The sequence below is a fragment of the Lithobates pipiens genome, unplaced genomic scaffold, assembly GCF_037356315.1.
Source record: "Lithobates pipiens isolate NorthernLeopardFrog02 unplaced genomic scaffold, aLitPip1_a1.2 Scaffold_27, whole genome shotgun sequence".
NCBI classification, from domain to species: Eukaryota; Metazoa; Chordata; class Amphibia; order Anura; family Ranidae; genus Lithobates; species Lithobates pipiens.
The window spans coordinates 181,707,986-181,732,536 of NW_027507788.1; the positions used below are offsets into that span (position 1 = coordinate 181,707,986).

General features: G+C 43.9%; 1 protein-coding gene across 9 annotated transcripts in view; it reads left to right on the forward strand.

The window, feature by feature from the left end:
- The window catches only part of MTOR (mechanistic target of rapamycin kinase), a 190,400-nt gene that overhangs the window by 22,779 nt on the left and 143,070 nt on the right, over positions 1-24,551 (forward strand). For 6 of the 9 annotated variants that reach the window (XM_077457968.1, XM_077457966.1, XM_077457973.1 and 3 more), the window contains exons 6-21: positions 65-199; positions 1,684-1,959; positions 2,231-2,339; positions 2,559-2,742; positions 6,497-6,625; positions 6,698-6,942; positions 7,543-7,773; positions 7,868-8,073; positions 8,152-8,274; positions 8,933-9,016; positions 17,270-17,362; positions 17,434-17,568; positions 17,806-17,935; positions 19,516-19,766; positions 19,852-19,872; positions 20,702-20,725. In XM_077457968.1, the coding sequence (XP_077314094.1) occupies positions 65-199; positions 1,684-1,959; positions 2,231-2,339; positions 2,559-2,742; positions 6,497-6,625; positions 6,698-6,942; positions 7,543-7,773; positions 7,868-8,073; positions 8,152-8,274; positions 8,933-9,016; positions 17,270-17,362; positions 17,434-17,568; positions 17,806-17,935; positions 19,516-19,766; positions 19,852-19,872; positions 20,702-20,725 (2,376 nt within the window). The remainder of the gene's footprint in view (positions 1-64; positions 200-1,683; positions 1,960-2,230; positions 2,340-2,558; positions 2,743-6,496; positions 6,626-6,697; positions 6,943-7,542; positions 7,774-7,867; positions 8,074-8,151; positions 8,275-8,932; positions 9,017-17,269; positions 17,363-17,433; positions 17,569-17,805; positions 17,936-19,515; positions 19,767-19,851; positions 19,873-20,701; positions 20,726-24,551) is intronic. The other 3 variants (XM_077457967.1, XM_077457975.1, XM_077457970.1) reach the window with 2 other exon arrangements.

Consider the following 24,551-nt stretch of genomic DNA (forward strand, 5'->3'; position numbering starts at 1 on the left):
GTCTATGTATGGAAATGACAACGGTTTAAATGACTTGTATACCATATTTTGTTTTCCTGTTTAGCAAACATTCTTAGAAGCAGAGCGAGGATTTGATGAGTCCCTGTCTAAGGAAAAGGGGATGAACAAAGATGATCGGCTCCATGGAGCGCTGCTGATTATTAATGAGTTAGTGCGGATTAGCAGCATGGAAGGCGAGGTGAGTAAAATAAAGAGATTTGAAGAGAGACCGAGAGGGACAATAAGAGTGTGTGTTTGGTAGAGAACTTGTATAGAAAGCTCTAATCCTAGCAGAGATTTCTTTAGACCATGGCTGATCTAAAAGGAAATGTTAGGTCTTTTTAACCATTTGCCAACCAGGCCATAGACCATGGCCATAGACCATGTCCTTGGTTGGCAGGCAGTGGAATACCAGGGTTATGGCTGCAACAATATGCCTTAACCCCAGTATTTTTTTTTTTCCTTCAGCCAGCTATTCTCGAACCGATAAAAGTGGTCCCCACACACTTTTATGAGCTAGGTGGAGCAGAGTGAGACACTTCCAGTTCTGGCCTAATGTAAACAATGCCTTATCTAATGCTTTAAATTGTACAGGAGAGTTGTGGGGTCTTATTGACCCCCAGATCTCTCAATAAGGCCCCTTTCACACTAGGGCGGTGGGTCGGTCGGTGGTCAATTCGACCGATAGTGGTATACCCAAGCTGCCCCATTGATTTCAATGGGCAGGAGCGGTTTGTACACCACTCCAAAGATGCTGCTTGCAGGAGGTTTTTTTTTTAATGTCCTTCAAGCACACCACTCCAATGTGAAAGCACTTGGGCTTTCACAATGGAGAGACAGGAGCGGCTCTTTCCAGGCATTATGCAGGCGATATTTTTAGTGCTGAATCGCCTGTAAAGTGTCTCATGTGAAAGGGGTCTAAAGAGGACCTGTCACTGCATACATAGGTCACGCCCACATATGTAAAGGGTGTTCAATCGTAGATCTCCTCTGTAAATTTTTAAAGCGTCGCTTATAGAAATTTTTAAGTACAGTCGTTTGTCACCATTCCACCAGCGTGCCCAGTTTAAAGCAAGACATGTTGGGTATCTATTTACTCTGTACAACATTCTCTTATTTAACAAACTTGGTTTACACACTTTTTTTTTTTTCTTTGGGCCAAAAGCCATTGACTTGCCATGCTTTAGTCTTTTTTGGAGGTTTTTTTGGTGGAGGGAGCAGGGCTTTTGTTCCTAAAGTCAGAGGTGCCCTCCTGACAACTGGCGTTCTGATGATTGCTAGAAGAATAATCAAACCGTAGTAGCAGAGGTGTAGGCTATACAGATCCACACAATAAATGAAACTGAAGCGTGGAGATCTTTGCACTGCAGGCCCTCAACTACAGCGTCCTCTGCGGTAAGGAGAACCAGGATGAGCACAGTAGGGGCATTGCCAAATCAGGTGAGAATAGGTAGTCTGAGAGTTGAGTTTTTTTTTTTTTTTTTTTTTTTTTTTTTTAAGATTTCTGCAGATATATAGCTATAAGGTTACAGAACAGGCAGTATACTAAAGACAAAAGCTAGATTTTTCCAGGTACCGCACAGTTAACGTTTCTAGAGGTTCCATATATCTTAGCCAATCAACATATTTTGAGTTCAGATCCACTTTAATTCTCATAGCTCCTGCAATATTTCTATCCCTTAGCGTCTGAGAGAGGAGATGGAAGAGATCACTCAGCAGCAGCTGGTCCATGACAAGCATTGTAAAGACCTGATGTCCTATGGCCTCAAACCCCGACACATCACACCATTTGCCAGCTCCCAGTCAGTTCAGCCACAGCCTTCCAACGCGTTGTTGGGCCTTTTAGGATACACAGGCCAGCAGGGAATTCTAGGATATGGAACGGCCCCCATGCCTGACAAGTCTATGCTGGTGGAAAGCCGTGCCTGCCGTGAGCTTGTAGAGGAAAAGTTTGATCAGGTACGAATTTCATTTTTATCGTTCTTGCTACAGGCCTTACGCAACATGGATGTAACTAGGCATATTTATGCTTGTATTTATCTGCATTTACCACCGCATGCAGGTACAATGCAAAGCTTCCAAATACTGCATTCCCGCATTCAGTAAAATGTTTGCACATATGCAAGTTAACGTTGATCTAGAGAATATTTATTCCTAAATAAATCTGTGGACATGTAGCTTTTTGCATCGTTTGTTTATTTAGTGTTTTGAATATTTTCTATTTCTTTAGATATGTCGATGGGTCTTAAAATGTCGAAGCAGCAAGAACCCTTTAATCCAGTTGACCATTATAAGTGTCCTTCCCCGTCTTGCAGCATTCAAGCCTTGTGCGTTTACAGGTAGGAATTGCACATCGTTTGGTATTTTTTGGATTTTTCAGCTAAGAGATCTCCCTGTAGAATTTAACACAGAAGAGTGTTGGTAGAAAAAAGTGGTCTCCTCCTCCTCCCTCCTCTGTTTTGTTCTTTATTTTTTTTTATTACTTTATTGGTATACGTTCTTGTAACCATGTTGGGGTTTTTATTTATTGTGGTTATTTTTTAACACCATTTGTATAGATCAGTACCTTCAGGACACAATGAACCATTTGTTGAGCTGTGTGCGCAAGGAGAAGGAGCGCACTGTGTGCTTCCAAGCTCTCGGACTCATCTCTGTCGCTGTGAGGTTAGAGATTCGCTGTTACCTTCCCAAAATTCTGGAACACGTTAAGACTGCCTTACCACCTAAGGACTTCGCTCACAAGTGAGTTTCAGGTTATTGTGATTCAGATAATGCTTATTCTCAGACAGTTGCGGTTTCATCAGTCCGTTTTAGAAAATGTAGCCTTTAAGAATTTCTTGCAGCTACTGTTGTCACCATGACAGAAACTGAACTCAAGCAGCTTTAATATATCTCATTCCTAGTGGATTGATAAACTGCGTAGTCTGCAATTTAATCCTAGCTGCTGCAGCTATGTATACATCACAATAAATGCAAAGGTTTTGTTGCTTTCAGGATAGGGGCCTGTGTCCATCCGCTTTTATTTTTTACAAGGGGGTTTGTATTCCCATAGAGATACAAAGTCTGCTTTAAGTTGGTTATAAGAGGGTCAACTGCAGGTCAAATGTACCTGTCGGTGTATTCTGAATGACCCCAAAATTGTTTCAAGCTGATGCCATCAATACTAACCCAAAGCCCTTTAGACAACTTTCCTATATAGCCGCTTCCAGCCTCACTCCATAATAGACATCTGGTAGATTCTCCAGTAGTTAGGCCATTTTTTAATTTTAAAATTAAAAAATGGCCTAAGGGTTCACTTTTTACCATCGTCTATTGCAGTTACAGTGGGGATGGAAAGTATTCAGACCCCCCTTAAATTTTCCACTCTTTGTTATATTGCAGCCATTTGCTAAAATAATTTAAGTTAATTTTTTCCTCATTAATGTACACACAGCACCCCATATTGACAGAAAAACACAGAATTGTTGACATTTTTGCAGATTTATTAAAAAAGAAAAACTGAAATATCACATGGTCCTAAGTACAGTGCCTTGCGAAAGTATTCGGACCCCTTGAACTTTTCAACGTTTTGCCACATTTCAGGCTTCAAACATAAAGATATAACATTTTAATTTTTTGTGAAGAATCACCAACAAGTGGGACACAATTGTGAAGTGGAACAAAATCTATTGGATATTTTAAACTTTTTTAGCAAATAAAAAACTGAAAAGTGGTGCGTGCAAAATTATTCGGCCCCATTACTTTCAGTGCAGCAAACTCACTCCAGAAGTTCAGCGAGGATCTCTGAATGATCCAATGTTGTCCTAAATGACTGATGGTGATAAATAGAATCCACCTGTGTGTAATCAAGTCTCTGTATAAATGCACCTGCTCTGCGATAGTCTCAGGGTTCTGTTGAAAGCGCAGAGAGCATCATGAAGACCAAGGAACACACCAGGCAGGTCCGTAATACTGTTGTGGAGAAGTTTAAAGCCGGATTTGGATACAAAAAGATTTCCCAAGCTTTAAACATCCCAAGGAGCACTGTGCAAGCGATTTTATTTTGAAATGGAAGGAGTATCAGACCACTGCAAATCTACCAAGACCTGTCTGAGCTGAAAGTTTAGAGGGACGGACAAGGAGAAGACTGATCAGAGATGCAGCCAAGAGGCCCATGATCACTCTGGATGAACTGCAGAGAACTACAGCTGAGGTGGGAGAGTCTGTCCATAGGACAACAATCAGTCGTACACTGCACAAATCTGGCCTTTATTGAAGAGTGGCAAGAAGAAAGCCATTTCTCAAAGATATCCATAAAAAGTCTCGTCTAAAGTTTGCCACAAGCCACCTGGGAGACACACCAAACATGTGGAAGAAGGTGCTCTGGTCAGATGAAACCAAAATCAAACTTTTTGCCCATAACGCAAAACGATATGTTTGGCGTAAAAGCAACACAGCTCATCACCCTCAACACACCATCCCCACTGTCAAACATGGTGGTGGCAGCATCATGGTTTGGGCCTGCTTTTCTTCAGCAGGGACAGGGCAGATGGTTAAAATTGAGGGGAAGATGGATGCAGCCAAATACAGGACCATTCTGGATGAAAACCTGTTGGAGTCTGCAAAAGACCTGAAAATGGGACGGAGATTTATCTTCCAACAAGACAATGATCCCAAACATACAGCAACATCTACAAAGGAATGGTTCACAAATAAACGTATCCAGGTGTTAGAATGGCCAAGTCAAAGTCCAGACCTGAATCCAAACGAGAATCTGTGGAAAGAGCTGAAAACTGCTGTTCACAAACGCTCTCCATCCAACCTCACTGAGCTTGAGCTATTTTGCAAGGAAGAATGGGCAAGAATTTCAGTCTCTCGATGTGCAAAACTGATAGAGACATACCCCAAGTGACTTGCACCTGTAGTCGCAGCAAAAGGTGGCTCTACAAAGTATTAACGCAAGGGGGGCCGAATAATTTTGCACGCCCCACTTTTCATTTTTTTTATTAGTTAAAAAAGTTTCAAAAATCCAATAGATTTCGTTGCACTTCACAATTGTGTCCCACTTGTTGGTGATTCTTCACAAAAAATAAAAATTTTATATCTTTATGTTTGAAGCCTGAAATGTGGCAAAAGGTTGAAAAGTTCAAGGGGGCCGAATACTTTCGCAAGGCACTGTATTCAGACCCTTTGCTCAGTATTTAGTAGAAGCCCCCTGTTGATCTAATACAGCCACAAGTCTTTTTGGGAAAGATGCAACAAGGTTTTCACACCTGGATTTGGGGATCCTCTGCCATTCCTCCTTGCAGATCCTCTCCAGTTCTGTCAGGTTGGATGGTAAACGTTGGTGAACGGCCATTTTTAGGTCTCTCCAGAGATGGTCATTTGGGTTTAAGTCAGGGCTCTGGCTGGGCCATTCGAGAACAGTCACAGAGTTGTTGCGGAGCCACTCCTTCATAATTGTAGCAGTGTGCTTAGGGTCATTGTCTTGTTGGAAGGTAAACCTTCGGCCCAGTCTGAGGTCCTGAGTACTCTGCAGAAGGTTTTCATCCAGGATATCCCCGTACTTGGCCGCATTCATCTTTTCCTTGATTGCAACCAGTCGTCCTGTCCCTGCAGCTGAAAAACACCCCCACAGCATGATGCTGCCACCATGATGCTTCACTGTTGGGACTGTATTGGACAGGTGATGAGCAGTGCCTGGTTTTCTCCACACATATCTTGGTCTCATCAGACCAGTGAATCTTATTTCTCACCATCTTGGAGTCCTTCAGGGGGGTGTGGTGTTTTTATTTTTTATTTTTATTTTTTTTCTTCTCTTTTTGTTTTTTTCAAACTCCAAGTGGGCTTTCATGTGTCTTGCACTGAGGAGAGGCTTCCGTCGGGTCACTCTGCCATAAAGCCCCAACTGGTGGAGGGCTGCAGTGATGGTTGACTTTCTACAACTTTCTCCCATCTCTCAACTGCATCTCTGGAGCTCAGCCACAGTGATCTTTGGGTTCTTCTTTACCTCTCTCACCAAGGCTTTTCTCCCCCAGATAGCGGTTTGGTCAGACGGCCAGCTCCAGGAAGGGTCCTGGTCATCCCAAACATCTTTCATTTAAGGATTATGGAGGCCACTGTGCTCTTAGGAACCTTAAGTGCAGCAGAATTTTTTTGTAACCCTGGCCAGATCTGTGCCTTGCCACAATTCTGTCTCTGAGCTCTTCAGGCAGTTCCTTTTGACCTCATGATTCTCATTTGCTCTGACATTCACTGGAAGCTGTAAGGTCTTCTATAGACAGGTGTGTGGTTTTCCTAATCAAGTCCAATCAGTATAATCAAACACAGCTGGATTCAAATGAAGGTGTAGGAGATACGCCTAGTAGCTTATGCACCTAAGTTTGATGACCGTGCACTTTTTACCTTTTTTCTTTTATAAATGGAGCTAAGAGTTATCATTCATCCATATAGTTGTTGCTTTTTCACATAAGCCAGTTTTGGAAGCAATGACTCAGTGAACCATTTTTCCATACAGGAGGCAGAAGACTATGCAGGTGGACGCCACGGTGTTTACATGCATTAGCATGCTGGCACGAGCCATGGGGCCCACCATTCAACAGGATATTAAGGAACTTCTGGAGCCCATGTTGTCCGTGGGGCTGAGGTATGTTATCTTGAGTGATGTGGGAGAAATAGGTGATGCATTCGTTTTAACTATTGCTTCTTCTTCTTCCAGCCCTGCACTGACAGCCGTGCTGTATGACCTAAGTCGTCACATCCCGCAGCTGAAGAAGGACATTCAGGACGGCCTGCTGAAAATGCTTTCGCTGGTTCTTATGCACAAACCTCTCCGCCACCCAGGAATGCCCAAAGGCCTGGCACAGCAACTCTCCTCTCCGAGTCTTACCAATATTCCTGAAGTTAGTGACGTGGGCAGTATAACCCTCGCTCTACGCACCTTGGGAACATTTGAGTTTGAAGGTAATGGCATTTAATTACTTAGACATCTAATGTGTTTTAGTTCTCTTAAAACCCACTTAACCTTGATCTAGATCATGGGTCTCCAAACGATCGGCACAAAGGGTCAGTTTCCTGTCTTTCAGATCTTGGGGGGGGCGGACTGTGGCTAGCGGGAATAGAAAATGCTCTGGCATTACTGGGAATAAAGAATGCCCCATCGTTGATATAAATGGGAGGAATAGTGCTCCGTTGTTGGTATTAGGGGAAAAAATGGTGCTCCATCACTGGGAGGACTAGTGCCCCATTATTGGTATCAGGGAAGGAATAGTACCCCATCATTGGCGTCGGTGGGGAAAAAATAGCGCCCCATCGTTGGGGTCAATGGTAGGAATAGTGCTCTATTGTTGGTGTCAGTGGGAGTAATTATGCTCCATTGTTGGTCCTAGAAGGAATAGTGTCCCAAGGGCCTATTAAATGCAGGCAAAGGGCCACATCCGGTCCCTGGGCCGCAATTTGGAGACAATCGTAGATCATTCTTAGAAGTGAAGTGAAGTGTCTGTATCATACTTTTTCCAGATATGTGCCCCTGGTAAGTGATTTGTTCTTTTCTTCTGTTTTCAGGTCACTCACTGACACAGTTTGTGCGCCACTGTGCTGATCATTTCCTAAACAGCGAGCACAAGGAGATCCGAATGGAAGCTGCTCGTACCTGCTCCCGACTTCTGACCCCCTCTATCCAGCTTCTGAGTGGACACGGGCACGTGAGTCAGACTGCAGTGCAAGTTGTGGCTGATGTTCTTAGCAAACTGCTTGTGGTCGGGATTACAGACCCAGGTAACACTAGACGCTATGGTACGCACCTTATCCCTATAAACAATATAAAATAAATATGTATCAAGAAGGAAAACGTTTAACTCTCTCTTGGGATGCTTCCATCTTTTCATAGACCCCGATATCCGATACTGTGTTCTGGCATCATTAGACGAACGCTTCGATACACATCTAGCTCAGGCAGAGAACCTTCAGGCCCTGTTTGTGGCTCTGAATGATGAGGTATTTGAGATCCGGGAGTTGGCCATCTGTACGATTGGTCGTCTCAGCAGCATGAATCCTGCCTTTGTCATGCCATTCCTGCGCAAGATGCTTATCCAGGTAGGTTACACTTGGCAGTTTGTATTGAGATCACTACTATCGACCAAGTCTAAGACTTATCGTTCTGGATATCCATAGATTCTGACAGAGCTGGAGCACAGTGGCGTTGGGAGGAACAAGGAACAAAGCGCTCGTATGTTAGGCCACCTTGTGTCTAACGCACCACGACTGATACGCCCTTACATGGAGCCAATACTGAAGGTATGGTTTCTCCTAGAGAGATTTCAGGGTGGAATTTGCTTACCTTTCACTAAATTTACAGTCTCCCCCCCTCTTACATAATTGCTTACCATATTTATTTGTAGTTTTCATTAAAATAAAAAGTATTCTTTACATTTTAACTTCCTCGTGCATCACCTAGGCAGCCTCCTGGGATACACAACATGCCTCCTGGGATACACAACATGCCTCCCAGAAGGCTGCAAATCCATAGGTGCTGAAATATTACAAGACCTCCCAACACAATGGCAACATGTAATATGGAATACTGTACATAATGTCAGATCTGTCTACACATGCATGAGGTCTGGCACCATGTCTTTCACGTTGCATGTTGCCACAGACAAGTGTCAGGCAAGCTCGGTAGAGTTCATGACCTACGGCCTGGCAGCCTTCTGGGATTTTCGACATGCATCCCAGGAGGCTGCAGGACGAGGGCTCCAAACTCAATGACAACACGTAATGCGAAAGACCGAGAAAAGGGGTCAAAACTGCCCTTAAAGAGTAAATTTTTGTTGCCTGCATTTTGAAAACCCAATCATGTGAAGGTGTTTTTTATAGTATTATGTGATGGATACCATAGCTTGTCTACATTTGTTCAAACACTCTCTCTTGACTATTATCTCTTTGTAATCCCCAGGCTCTGATTTCAAAACTCCGTGACCCAGATCCTAACCCTGCCGTGGTGACCAATGTTTTGGCAACAATTGGAGAGCTGGCCCAGGTAGGTCTGAATCATATTCAACAGGGAGCAGCCAAACCCCCCCCCCCCCGCTTTTTTTTTTTTTCTTTCTTTTCCCCCCATGCTAACAGGATGTATTCATCAAATACCATACTACAGAAACTGAGAAATGACCAGCCATAGCAAGAGAATTTTGCTTTCTGTGGGTTAGTGCTGACCTGTCGTCTGTGCATTGTCCATGTGATTGAAAAAAACACTCCAGACAAGCACATTGTAAACAGCCCTTAACCAGTTGCCGACCGCCGCACGCCGATGTACGTCGGTACAATGGCACGGGCAGGCATAAGGACATACATGTACGTCCCTTGCCTCCCGCGGGTCGGGGGCCCGATCGGGCCCCCGCCCGGTGCCTGCGGCGGTCGGAATTCGTACGGGAGCGATCCCGGACGAGGGGACGGCCATTCATTCATGGCCACCCCCTCGCGATCGCTCCCGACGAATAGAAATCCCCGGTGACATCACTTCCTCTCCTGTAATGTAAACACAGGAGAGGAAGTGATGTATTCTCTCCTCCGTGTCGGTATTTTCCGTTCCGACACGGAGGAGAGCGGATCAGTAAGTTGCACCAACACTCACACACACAGTAGAACATGCCAGGCACACTCACACCCCCCCTTTACCCCCCGATCACCCCCCCAATTACCCCTGCCCCCCAGTCACAGTGACACCAATGTCATTTTTTTTTTTTTTTTTTTTTTTTTGCATTGGTGTCATTTGTGACTGTAATAACTGTTAGGGCAGTTAGAGTTAGCCCCCTTTAGTTCTAATGTACCCCCCTAACCCCCCCAATAAAGGTTTAACCCCGTGATCACCCCCCGTCGCCAGTGTCACTAAGGCTGGGTTCACATTGCAGCGGTTTATGAGAACGAATGTGATTCGCACCGCACTGCAGTGCAAATCACATCCGATCTCTGTGCGATTCGAGTTCAGCCATTCGCCGCACCCGCCGCACCCGCCACACCCGCCGCACCCGCCGCAAATTCGCACGGGACCCTTTTTTTGGCCCGCAGCAGAATCGGATCGCATGGGTGTTCACACCATGCGATCCGAGTTTGCAGATCGCACTGCGATATGCGAACTGATCTGGGGGTGTCAGTAACATTTCACTGACACTCCCAGCAGTTCGCATAGGGCAGTGTGAACTGCCGCCGGGAGGCATGCGATGCGGGAACCCGCCGCGGATTCGCGGCGTTTCCGCATCGCTCCAGTGTGAACCCAGCCTAATAAGCGATCATTTTTCTGATCGCCGTATTAGTGTCACAGGTGACGCTAGTTAGGCAGGTAGGTATTTAGGTTCGCCGCAGCTTTTTATAGCGCCAGGGACCCCCATATACTACCGCATAAAGCCCCCTGATTGCCCCCTAGTTAACCCTTTCACCAGTGATCACCATATAACTGTTACAGGTGACGCTGGTTGGTTAGTTATTTTTTTATAGTTTCAGGGCACCCGCCATTTATTACCTAATAAAGGTTTAACCCCCTGATCACCCGGCGGGTGTCATTTGTGACTAATAACTGTTAGGGCAGTTAGGGTTAGCCCCCTTTAGTTCTAAGGTACCCCCCTAACCCCCCCAATAAAGGTTTAACCCCGTGATCACCCCCCGTCGCCAGTGTCACTAAGGCTGGGTTCACATTGCAGCGGTTTATGAGAACGGATGTGATTCGCACCGCACTGCAGTGCAAATCACATCCGATCTCTGTGCGATTCGAGTTCAGCCATTCGCCGCACCCGCCGCACCCGCCGCAAATTCGCACGGGACCCTTTTTTTGGCCCGCAGCAGAATCGGATCGCATGGGTGTTCACACCATGCGATCCGAGTTTGCAGATCGCACTGTGATATGCGAACTGATCTGGGGGTGTCAGTAACATTTCACTGACACTCCCAGCAGTTCGCATAGGGCAGTGTGAACTGCCGCCGGGAGGCATGCGATGCGGGAACCCGCCGCGCATTCGTGGCGTTCCCGCATCGCTCCAGTGTGAACCCAGCCTAATAAGCGATCGTTTTTCTGATCGCTGTATTAGTGTCACAGGTGACGCTAGTTAGGCAGGTAGGTATTTAGGTTCGCTGCAGCTTTTTATAGCGCCAGGGACCCCCATATACTACCGCATAAAGCCCCCTGATTGCCCCCTAGTTAACCCTTTCACCAGTGATCACCATATAACTGTTACAGGTGACGCTGGTTGGTTAGTTATTTTTTTATAGTTTCAGGGCACCCGCCATTTATTACCTAGTCTCACTAGTGTACCCCTAAATTTAGGGGTGTCTACTTTCCAAAATGGGGTCATTTGGGGGGGGTTTGTGCCATCTTGGCATTTTATGGCCTTCAAAACTGTAACGCCCTTAGAAAGCCTGAAGGCGGTGCTTGGTTTTCGGGGCCCCGTACGCGGCTAGGCTCCCAAAAAGTCCCACATATGTGGTATCCCCATACTCAGGAGAAGCAGCAGAATTTATTTTGGGGTGTCATTTCACATATGCCCATGGCATGCGTGAGCAATATATCATTTAGTGACAACTTTGTGAAAAAAAAAAAAAAAAAAAAAAAGTTTGTAATTTTCCCGCAACTTGTGGCAAAATATAAAATATTCCATGGACTCAACATGCCTCTCAGCAAATAGCTTGGGGTGTCTACTTTCTAAAATGGGGTCATTTGTGGGGGTTTTGTGCCATCTTGGCATTTTATGGCCTTCAAAACTGTAATAGGTAGTGAGGAGTGAAATCAAAAAATTACGCCCTTAGAAAGCCTGAAGGCGGTGCTTGGTTTTCGGGGCCCCGTACGCGGCTAGGCTCCCAAAAAGTCCCACATATGTGGTATCCCCGTACTCAGGAGAAGCAGCAGAATTTATTTTGGGGTGTCATTTCACATATGCCCATGGCATGCATGAGCAATATATCATTTAGTGACAACTTTGTTAAAAAAAAAAAAAAAAAAAAAAAGTTTGTAATTTTCCCGCAACTTGTGGCAAAATATAAAATATTCCATGAACTCAACATGCCTCTCAGCAAATAGCTTGGGGTGTCTACTTTCTAAAATGGGGTCATTTGTGGGGGTTTTGTGCCATCTTGGCATTTTATGGCCTTCAAAACTGTAATAGGTAGTGAGAAGTGAACTCAAAAATTTACGCCCTTAGAAAGCCTGAAGGCGGTGCTTGGTTTTCGGGGCCCCGTACGCGGCTAGGCTCCCAAAAAGTCCCACATATGTGGTATCCCCATACTCAGGAGAAGCAGCAGAATTTATTTTGGGGTGTCATTTCACATACGCCCATAGCATGTGTGAGCAATATATCATTTAGTGACAACTTTGTGTAAAAAAAAAAAAAAATTTTTTTTTTTGTCATTATTCAATCGCTTGAGGCAAAAAAATAAAATATTCAATGGGCTCAACATGCCTCTTATCAATTTCCTTAGGGGGTCTACTTTCCAAAATGGGGTCATTTGGGGGGGTTTTGTACTGCCCTGCCATTTTAGCACCTCAAGAAATGAGATAGGCAGTCGTAAACTAAAAGCTGCGTAAATTCCAGAAAACGTACCTTAGTTTGTAGATGTGACAACTTTTGCGCAAACCAATAAATATACAATTATTGACTTTTTTTTTACCAAAGACATGTGGCTGAATACATTTTGGCCTAAATGTATGACTAAAATTGAGTTTATTGGATTTTTCTAATAACAAAAAGTAGAAAATATCATTTTTTTTCAAAATTTGCGGTCTTTTTACGTTTATATCGCAAAAAATAAAAATCGCAGAGGCAATCAAATACCATCAAAAGAAAGCTCTATTTGTGGGAAGAAAAGGACGCAAATTTTGTTTGGGTACAACATTGCATGACCGCGCAATTACCAGTTAAAGCAGCGCAGTGCCAAAGTGTAAAAAGACCTCTGGTCATTTACCAGCAAAATGGTCCGGTCTGAAAGTGGTTAAGTTCACTTAAATATTCCTTCATTTTTTATGTGAGTGTATACAAGCTGAAAGTTTAAACCAGGCTTCCATGCATGCCTGCTTTGTTTGTGGTGGGATGTGCCACCGTGTGTATAGTATGTTTGAAGGAGGGGTGGATATGACACGTGTGATAATGATCACTAGGAGAAAAAAAAACAGGCAATTTGCAGTGCAAGGGTATGAAAATATGTGTAGCGCTATGATCAAATCAGAAAAAAGATTGTATGTGTCGCCATATAAATCTCAAACCAAATATATGAAAAAACATATGCTCCCTGGTGATACTTGAATGTGAAACCAGGTTCTAGTTATTGAATAAAATTAAATACAAATAGAAATAAATATAAGTGAAAAAATTAATAGTCCTTCACAGATTATACTCAGAGGGTATTCCATAGTGATACTTGGACATGAAACCAGGTTCAAACTATTGAATGAAATTAAATGCAAATGAACATAAAAATGTTGAATTAAAATAAATATAAGTGAAAAATAAACAAATAGTCCTTCACAGGTTATTCTCAAAAAATTGTGCAAGTGCTGAAGTAAGTCCCAAAATGTGAAATTCAAATTTGCAAAAGGAAAAACTTTAAAAAGTGTACTCTTCATACATGCATCACCACTACCACCGTGAGAATGGGGGAGGCTTACCGGAAGACTTAGCTAGGCATACGCCCCCCCCCCCCCCCCCCCCCCCCAAGTCTTGTAGGCTTATATATGGAATTCAGTGGGTGTAGGTATTAGGCGAACTTCCGCCGCATCAATTAAATGAAAACCCCATTATTATCCAGTGAGAGATGGAGTAATGGTATCATGCATGCAGCCATAAAGAAAAAAAAAAAAACAGCATAGCCTAATACTGTCACGAAAAGCACTTTAATGAATAAGCGTATAAAGGAAAACTCACATTTTGAAGGTATCAAAATGCATATACATGAATAAAAGACAAGCGATGTCTGCAAAGATGTCCACCCAACGCGTTTCGACTACAGAGTCATCATCTGGCAGTGCAAGGATATCACTATTTACAGAACTGCAGGCTCCAGGACATTTGTAATTGGAGGTGCACCAAATGGAAATTTTGGTACCTAAAATGCAGGATGCACTTGGCCGAAAACTAAAGATGGCAATTATATAAAAAAAATAAATAGAATATCTCTTCTCAGCAATCACCTTATCGGCTGGCTTTCTCCTCTCCCCATCTGACAGATATAGCGGGCGTGGCCGAGGCCGAGATTCCCCTCGCTGGCGTCGCTCGAGAGGAGAGAGCGCTAGCCGATCATGTGTTTGCTGAGTAGAGCTGTTAAATAGGGTATAGCAGGCTTTTTTTTTTTTTCTTTGCTCACACCGGCACACAGAATTAGAACAAAGTGGATGGTATGAAGATGTGAAAGTTATCTGAGCAGCAGGATTAGCAGGGGCAGGCACTGTCGCAAGCTATCTGACAGGCAGGGAGGGGGTAGAGAGATGGCAGGGCTGCGTGTGATGAAGGCGTATAAACTGACCACAGTGTCAGGGCTCAGCAGTCATGATAAACTGTGGTCAGTTTGCAAAGGGGAGGACATAGACAAGCAGGATCAGCTAGGTATTACAGGTGATATGGGGGGCCAAATGACACGGCACAAGCACTCTGCTGTATAATTGCTTTATAGTGATTGTAAAAGATTGTATCATTTTTTATTTTTTTTAAATAACAAACATGTAATACTTACCTCCACTGTGCAGCTCGCTTTGCACAGAGTGGCCCCCGGACATACTCTTCTGGGGTCCCCCAGCAGCTCCTCCCCGCATCAGATAACCCCCTAGGTGAAGCGCTCTCCGCAAGGGGGTTACCGTGCGGTCGCGCTCCCGACATTTGCGTCCATAGACACAAATGCTTGACTCGGCCCCGGCGCCCGCGTCATTGGATTTGATTGACAGCAGCGGAAGCCAATGGCTGCGCTGCTATTAATCTATCCAGTCAAGACCCGGGACCCCATAGAGAGAGTGGACAGCGCATGCCTGCCGAGGAGATGAAGGGGCTCAGGTAAGTAAAACTGGTGGGGGGGGGGGGAGGGGGGCGGTGACTGCCAGGTGTTTTTTCACTTTAATGCATAGGATGCATGAACGTAAAAAAACACAAGGGTTTACAACCCCTGTAAAGGGACAGGATCTTTATTTTTTTGGGGTTAACAAAAGCTTTGAAAATGCAGCAAAAACACATCAATAACACACCCCTGTTTATGTTTTTAATCTGGTATTTGAGTCACATGACCTATGAAAAACAGGTTAAATCGCATGCATTTTCGATGCCATTATTGACACCTTTTTCTTTTATCGCAAAAATGCTGAAGACTACAAACATTCCAGTTAATAGTATTCCAAAACCTGCTTGAAACAGGTCAGAAGGAGATCAGTCACATGTCAGAGGCACCCGTCTGAATTCTAAATGATCTCAGAAGCTTTTCAAACTGATGCCTTTGACACCAGCATAAAGCCTGTGAACCCTTAGCGTAGGGCTGGACAATCCCAGGTTAGCTTGATAACTGAAAAAAACAACAACCGCTGGGTGCCAAATCCTTAGTGATACTAAAGTCTCTTGCTTTTTTTAAAATTAAAAACAAATATGTTATACTTCCCTCCTATGTGCTTCTAGCCCCTTCCTCCTTTTAAGTGCCCCCCACAGCAAGCAGCTTGCTATGAGGGCACCTGAGCCGAGCCACAGCTCTGTGAGTCCATTCAGATATGGAGCCGTGGCCTGGGCAGCCTAGACACTTCTGCAACATCGCTGGATCTAGATGGACCTCGGGTAAGTATTTAGGGAGGCTGCTGCACACAGAAGGCTTTTTATCTTCATGCATAGAATGCATGAAGATAAACCTTCTGCCTTTACAGCCCCTTTCACATCAGAGGTGTTTTTCAGGCACTTTAGTGCTAAAAAATAGCACCTAAAAAATTTCCTTTATCTGCAATCCCAGTGTGAAAGCTCGAGTGCCTTGACACTGGGGCGCTGCGCTGGCAGGATGTCAAAGTCCTACAAGCAGCTTCTTTGAGGCACTTTAGGAGCAGTGTATACACCTCTACTAAAGCCAGCCTGCCCATAGAAATTAATGGGCAGCGGAGCTTTGTGGGTGCTTTTAACCTTTAAAAGCGCCTCTAAAACTATGGTAATGTGCCATTAAAACTAGTGGTGTGTTTTACCGCTGACGCCCCCACGCTCTGTGTGAAAGGGCTCTTAAAGTCTGCTCTGTAGATAAGAGGGTCCAACAACTCCCCGGACACCCCTGAGCATCCATCCAACCTGCCAGGTCAGTGACAAGACACAAATAATTAGCTGGCTAATAGGCCCCACCTGACAGAACTGCATCCCTCAGGTTATTCACAATGTGAAGTGATTGTAAACCTCAGACATGAAATATGAACAAAGCATATCCTTCTATAATGTCCTTGTCTCAATTAAAATCACTAAGTGTAATTTTTGTCCTCAGCTTTGTTCTGCTGCAGCATGAATTTACTTATGACAAGTTTTTACTGACACCAAGAGAAAAATGGTGATAGCGGAGGGACCTCCAGCAGATTAACAGCTTCAGCTCTGCTCATTTGTGCTTCCTTCCAATCAGCTGTCAGACCTCTCCTCGCTGATCTCTGCAGAGTCTAGGCTTTCCGCCCCCCTTTTTTTCTGAACTTTCAGATAAGCTTATAAATTCAGCACTTTGAACGGATGTTTAAAAAGGAAGACTGCAGATAAACAGTTACAACTTATGTAGGAGGACTTATTTTATCCCTGTGTATTTCCTAAAGACAATACCGTCACTGGGTCTATGGAAGGATCCACCTCCAATGGAGTACTTGTCTAAGCCTTAGATAGTAATTTTGATTTGGGTGGCGAGCGCTGTAAATGGCATTTTGTGCTCTGCATTGTCAGTGTGGGGCCAGACTAGGGTACAGAGTGATGATGTTGCTGGACCTTGTAGGTGACAATGACTGCAGGTATAAAGGGGGACAGCACTGCAGAGTATGCAGGAGGCAGGCATTGGTAATGCATTTTCTACCAAAAGCATATCCTGATCATCTGACCGACTCTTGCAGCTTTCACTTCTTTCTTGCTAGTTGTTCTGCTGTGGTTGACATTACAGCTCATATGAGACAATATATTCTATGCAATTTTATATATAAATTCACAATTCCCTATACCTAGTGCAATATTAGTCATATAATGCACTAGGTATATCATAATCACATTCAGGTTGCATAGTGCTGCATCCTAGGTTTAACACGCACCCCGTGTGACAGGTTTTTCCCTTTTTTCCCTTACAGGTCAGTGGACTGGAGATGAGAAAGTGGATGGATGAGTTATTCCCAATTATTATGGATATGTTGCAGGATTCCTCTCTGCTGGCTAAGAGACAGGTAGGTGTAGTCTACATTTCAGGACTGGAACTTGGAGAAAAGCTGGCTGACTTTGTTGTTGTTCTCCCTAGGTGGCGCTGTGGACTCTAGGCCAGCTGGTAGCCAGCACAGGGTATGTGGTAGAGCCATACCGGAAGTACCCATCTTTGCTGGAGGTTCTGCTTAATTTCCTGAAGACTGAGCAGAATCAGGGTATCCGCCGAGAAGTAAGTTATTCTGTATCAAGCCTATGACACACTTTTTTTATTGTGGGTAGAAGAAACCCCATCTAGGGGCTTTAGTTAACACGTACCTGCACATGTATATGTTCTAAATGTGTGAAGCCACTCTGTGATGTATATCAGATGCTGTCTGTTGTGGTGTACAGTGTGTACCTCTTTTTCTCAATAAAAAATAAACCCCATCTCCCTTGCAGGACTGATTGTACATGTTTTTTCTTCCAGGCTATCCGAGTGCTGGGCCTATTGGGTGCTCTGGACCCATACAAGCACAAAGTGAACATTGGAATGATTGACCAATCTCGAGATGCTTCAGCCCTCAGTCTGTCCGAATCGAAAACCAGCCCGGATTCTGGTGAGGAAATGGCAAAAGGCATAAAGCTAAAGAAAATAACATGGGAGGAAGCCACGGAATGTTTTTCACCTGTCTAGATAGAACATGAGAATTTTCTACTTCTGTGACCCCTGTGTTGGTCCACTAATGCATCCTGTTCAGACAATAAATATAGCAAAGTGCAGTAACCAGGCAAAATCTGTCCCTAGTCATCCTTCAGTGTTCTTTTTGTTTTAAAGTGAAATTTAAGAAATGTATAGAAGTGACTGCTCCTGGAAAACATACAGGTCCCAGGAGATAGTGGGACCAGTTAGGACGTGCAGCGTGATTTGCGCATGCGCAGTAGGGAGCCTTGAAGTGAAGCCGCAACGCTTCACTTCCTGATTTCCTGACCGAGGATGGCGGTGGCAGCTGCCGAGAGCCGAGCAATTGATTGGCTTCAGCTGCCGACATTGCTGGACCCCAAGTATCCATTTATTAAAAATCAGCAGCTGCAGTATTTGTAGCTGCTGGCTTTTAATATTTTTTTTTTTCTTAGGTGGACCCCTCTTTAATGCATAGAACTCTGCAAAGTGGACAAACGGTAAATCCCTTTTACTGGTGTTTACTGAAGAGAATTTAAATCTTTCTTTCACAGAAAGTTATGATGCAGCATTCTAATGGGGACTAAAACACAATATGACACTTGTCTGAGCTAAAAGTTGTGATTAACCTTTTGGATTTCACGGCTCCTCAAGGATTTAGGCTCCTTGTAGGTATGAATAGTGAGTCATGTGTTTTTGTCTTTGGGGGGGTTTTTTTGGGGTGGGGGGGTTGTTTTTTTGTATCATTCGCATCTTGGATTAGGATTTTGGCATAACCTGTCTGAGGGCTGAAGGAGCAAGAACATGTGTTAAAAGATTGTTTGGAAAATAAAGCTGAAAGTACAACTAAAAGCAAAACTTTTTTTTTCTTTCTTTTTTTTTTTTTTTGGCTAGAGTGGAGAGGGATTAGAGCCCCTGCTACTTTTTATTGCGGTCTGTGCCCCCATTAGGGAGATTCACTCAAATTTTGTCCTGTTTACCATTATCATTGAAAGTAAAAGAAAATCCCACATTTTGGGATTGCACCAGAAAGTAAAAAAGGGGGAATCTTCCAATGGGGGAAACTAGTTATGGCGACCTGGGCGTCCTCAAGGGATTCCATTAATTTGTATAGATTTCCCCTCATTTTTGTTTTGGGTGTGGGACAAAGTGAGGGGGAATCTTCCGGGTCCCCAATAGGACACAGATGGCAGAAAACAAACTGTGACCGACTCTTCCGCTATCCTAAATGAATCAAATAGCTCTGTAAGACTATCGCATGTAAATTAGAGACAAGACCACTAGGTGGCGTGCATCTCATTGTACTTAACCCATAGTACGCTAGCACATTTTACGAAGTGGCTGAATTCCTGGGGTTTCAGATTTTATTTGTTTTGTAATCATATTAAAGGCGATAAAATGTGCTCCCATTTTTCTACTCATGTATCCCTATAACCTTTCAGATAAACCATCTTGAGTGTTGGGATTCTTCATAGTGTAAAGAGCCCATGTTCACCCATATCTCATCTCCTCTTTCAGCTGATTGCAGTACCAGCGAGATGCTGGTGAATATGGGCAATCTTCCCCTAGATGAGTTCTATCCAGCGGTGTCTGTGGTCACCCTAATGCGGATCCTGAGGGACCAGTCTCTGTCTAACCATCACACCATGGTGGTTCAAGCCATTACCTTCATCTTCAAGTCTCTTGGCCTGAAATGTGTCCAGTTTCTACCTCAAGTGATGCCAACCTTCCTGAGTGTTATTCGCCTGTGTGACAACAACGTGCGGGAGGTGTGTATCCTCACAGTGCTTACTGCATAACAGTTTCTCTTTTCTCGCACATTACTGACATCTGTTTTATATTTTCTCCCTACAGTCTCACCAGCCTTCTCCTCAAGTAAGTTTGGAAGAATTGTCACTTTCTTACATTCTTTACTGCTCCGTGTGAATAAAACAGGCCTATTTGTGGTCTGTTTCCCATTGGTCTTAAAGAGCAAACCAACACCACGGAGTGTGCAGACAGGGAGGCACCAATATAGGGCCCTAAGGGCACAGCTGGGTGCCCAATACGCATGCGCCAGTCGCGTTGAGCCTCCTGAATGGTCCGGCATTCTTCTGGGACCTGTGATGTGTCCTAGAAGACGGGAGGGTGAGAGGAGAACTTCTGCTCGGATCGTCTAGGCTAGTGGCTCTCTCAACTCCTGTCCTCAGGGCCCACTAACAGTCCAGATTTTATTTATTACCTTGGGGAGATGCAGACTAGAATACTGCAATCGCTGAGCAGCAAATTATATCACCTGTGATGTATTTCAGTTATCTTACAAACCTGGCCTGTTAGTGGGCCCTGAGGACAGGAGATGAGAACCACTGGTCTAGGCGAAGTTGGAGCAGGTACTTGTTAAAACTAGCTACCTGCTCTCCCCCCCCCCCCCAAAATAAAATGACATGCTAAATGTGGCAGGGGCGGAGTACTTAAAGCCGACCTTCCCCTTTTGGATGTAGCGCCACTTTAAGCAGTAAAAACTTGACAAGATGTCTAATCCTCCCACTCTTTTCTCATCTGAGATTGTCTAAAGATCAAAATAGCCCAGCAAAATATAAAATGCAGAGAATACTACAAATGTATAAAGAATTTCTGGCCATAGTGGTGACTTGTACTGTTTGTTTGTTTCCCTAATGCGATGTCTCTCTGCCTTTTATTTCCTGTTCTGACTTTGGCCATGAAGAGGACAGGATTAATGTCGCCACAGGTAAGCTTCATTTATTTGCCTTTGATGACTGACTGTCCTCTGTAAATGCTACATGCTGTCCTCTTAGTGTTGAGCAGTAATAATGAGCTACTTTCACATTTGTAAGAAGTTGTTTTCTTTTCAGAAATATGTGAGTGCATTTGTTTAATCCCCTATAGTAGCAATCCATCAATGCATATAGGACACCCCTTGAGTTTATTACTGTACATACATAGAGAACACTTACTGATTTTGTCCTTATAATGCTATACTTGCAGTACATTTGCATAGATATAATATATTCCTTTGTAGTTTTTGCTTTAGTTTGTTTACTTTTGTGTTGGTTTCCTTATTGCCTTCAGAAATTTGTGCTATGTAGAGGCTTTTTTTTTTTAATGAAAGATGTGGGGTTTATGAATGTGTAAAGATTTAAAGTAGTTTTAAAGTTGTGCAGCAGCCCCCCTAATACTTACCTGAGCCCTATCTCGATCCAACAATGTTGCATAAAAGTCTAAGCTGCTTGGGACTCTTGCTCCTCATTGGTTGAGACCACAGCAGGCTGCCATTGGCTCCTGCTGCTGTCGGTGAGCCAATGAGGGAGGGGGTGGGGCCAAACCAAGGCTGCGTGTTTAAATGGGCACACAGAGCCTCGACTCAGGTGCCCTCATAGCAAGCTGTTTGCTGTGGGGGCAGGAGGGAGGGACCGAGTGGGACAGTGAGGAACCCAAGAAGAGGAGGATCTGGGCTGCTCTGTGCAAAACCACTACACAGAGCAGGTAAGTATAACAGGTTTGTTATTTTTGAATAAAAAAAGTTAGTACCACTTTAACGTGAACTATACCCTTTTAAATACCAACTGGGATTTGAAGTGTTTATAATTGTACGTTGTATGTAACTGTCACCCACATATGATTAAGCCCAGTTTGGGTCAAACGTGCCAGAAGGGCATGGCTACAGGCAGTGACCATCAGCGTCACTATTAGTTTTTGACATTATTAGTGTGCAGCCTCTTTTGATATGTCAGGGCAAAGACGACCAGCACTTTTTTCACCCCAGACTGGAGAAGCTCTGTGGAGATTGGAGCATCGCTCTACACGGAGAATACTGCAGTTAATTTGAAGGTGGAATAAGGATTTTTATAAAGAAATCCAGTTTATTTCTGAAACCAGTATTTTTGTATGGCTGTTTTAAAGCCCATCTCGAGACAAAATTTATAGCCCTTCTGGAAGTGAAGAACCGCGATTCACCATTGCAGTCCTTGCCTTCTTTCCACTGATTTTGATGGCACATCTCGCTGTGTTGTCGTGCCATCGCTGGAATCTTCAGCACCTCTGAGGACTCTGGCGCGGGACAGCCAGACATAGGAATTGCCCTTGTCACCAGACAGCGGCACTGGTATTCAAAAGAGGTTACAGAATATAAACCATTTGGAACTTGACCTGTCACCAGTGCTGGGACAAGGTCATCTAGAGCCCAGGGCGAACATGCCAAATTGAGATGTATAAGCTTTGTTTCAGCAAAAATCCCCCTCCCCAAAAAAAGACCACTAATCGGCATGCTTACCCCTAAGCATAAATTCACCCTCCTCCGAATAAAAATCTACCCCCTGCTGAAACCCCCATATGCTCCCAGCGTAAATCCCCACCCCCACAGAAAATTCCCCTGTCCCTAGTACAAATCCTTAAAACCCCCCCCCCCCCCCCCCCCAAATTTCCCCCTCTGATGGCAAATCCTTTCCCTCCCCCCCTCCCAACACAAGTTCTCCCCCAATCACCATCCTAGCACCCAATCATCCCCCCACCCAAATCATTGTTCCTAGCACACCTGTTCAAATTTTCCCCTTTTTGAACCATTCTCATCTCCTGCCACCCCCCAAATTCCCCCAACCTCCTTATTGTGCCCCCCCCCCGACCTCACATGACACCACAGTGCCCAGGGCAGCCACCCCTTGGCCCAGCTTGTCACCCAGTTTTTTTTATGCTTATTTTATTTACCAAGATTATCTACAGGTAAGTGGAGGGTATCACTGGTTGGCCTTTTAGAAACTCCAAAAAAGAAAAAACGAATTGTACGTTTGAAATCCCTGCTTGTCTACTGCATTACCTGCAAATAATTTGTAATTCTCTTCTGCCGGTCTCGTGATCCTGGCAATCCTGTCACATAGTAAGGTGGCCATGAACACGCTTACACTAACTACAGCTCAGCAATGCAGCCTGATCTACATCATGCCACAGCCTGTGATTGGACAATGAAAAAGAAGCAGCTTACTGATGTGGTCATTGGTTTGTTTCTTTCTCCTGTTTGCAGAATTCCATTATTATCTTGTCTGTGCTGACCTCTGTAGTAAAGCCTGATTGGCACAGCATATTCTGACCCACAAGACAAATTCAGTTGGTAATATTATATAAAAATACATGTAATATTTCTTACAGAACAAATTTAGTATTTTGTTTTTGAAAAGGTAAAGTGACCCTTGCAATAAATCTAGAATCACACAAAACAGTCAAGGACTTTTTTGTGTGAGAAAGTGGCTGCTGATTAGTAACCTGCAATGGTGGTCTCACCTGTGTATGATTCAAATATACATGGAAGCATCACTCAGTTGTGTTAAAGTAAAACTAAACATAGATTATAGACTGGGGCCCTACTTAAAAATAAATGTTCATTGCGGTATTTCTCCATACTGTGACCGACATATGACATGTTGTTAAAATGTGGGGCCACTCAAAATTTTTTGGTTTGAGTTCGTCTTCAGATGTGAGGGTTTGTTTTCTTTTGATTTTGTTTGTGTGTGTGTGTGTGTATGGTAGCCAATCTGCTTCTAACTTGAGCTTGTTCCGTTTATAAGAGAAGTGTGTTTTTGTTTTTTTTATATATTTATACATCGTATTTTACCTAGGCGGATGCGGCATCTGTCCCCCGATGCCTCTGCACTGAGAACCGAGCGATCAAACACCGCCGAGAGCTTTTGACTGTCAGTCCATCAGTTCTCTGCCCCCCCCCCGTCTGTCCAGGCATCTGCCGGATCCAGACTTTATTGTTGGGATGACGCGGTGCCTGGACTGATTTCAGTGACGTCAGGAGAGAGCGCACTTCAGACCGCTCTCTGCTGAACTCGGGTCTCAGGAGTGCAAAATGAATTGTACTTCTGTGACCCAGAGGAGAAGCCCAGCCAAACGAGCTCAGGCTGGAGTTCTCCTTTTTAAGCTTTGATAATAAAATCTGGAAGCAGTTTTAGTAAACCATCCCCATTGTTTACTATGTACTGTAAGCTGGTAAACTTGAGTGTTCAAACTCCTGCTTTTATTTTTATTTCATCTCTGCCGGGGTCTACCCCACCTCTAGCTAATTGCCTGATTGTATATTTTAAAAAACAAACTACACTAAAAGCCACAAATACTTACCTGAATGCATGGCCATGTGACACACTGGTCCTGAATTTCCTGTCTTCCAAATTGCAGAGTAAGAGGAACATTCTTTGTGTGCACGTGGCCAGGTCCAGAAACCTGAACACTTTTTATTTTTTATTTTTATTTTTTTGTGTGTGTTTTATTTTTTTATTTTTTTTATTTTTTTATACAATAAATATAATAAACTTTTGTATCCAGCATTTCACATTGGCATGAATAGTGGGGTTTACACCATGAGAAAATCGGAAGAAACCTTTTGTACGAGACATGTTCGTTTGATTTTCGTATAGTGTGTACAAACCGTTTGACGTGGACAGAACTAACAATTTTGTTCTCCTGTGTACTGTTTTCGTACAAGAAAAATAGGATACAAAAGACTTTGCATGATCAGAAACCATAAACAAAAAAGCCTTTGTCTAAGAATTCTCATACAATTT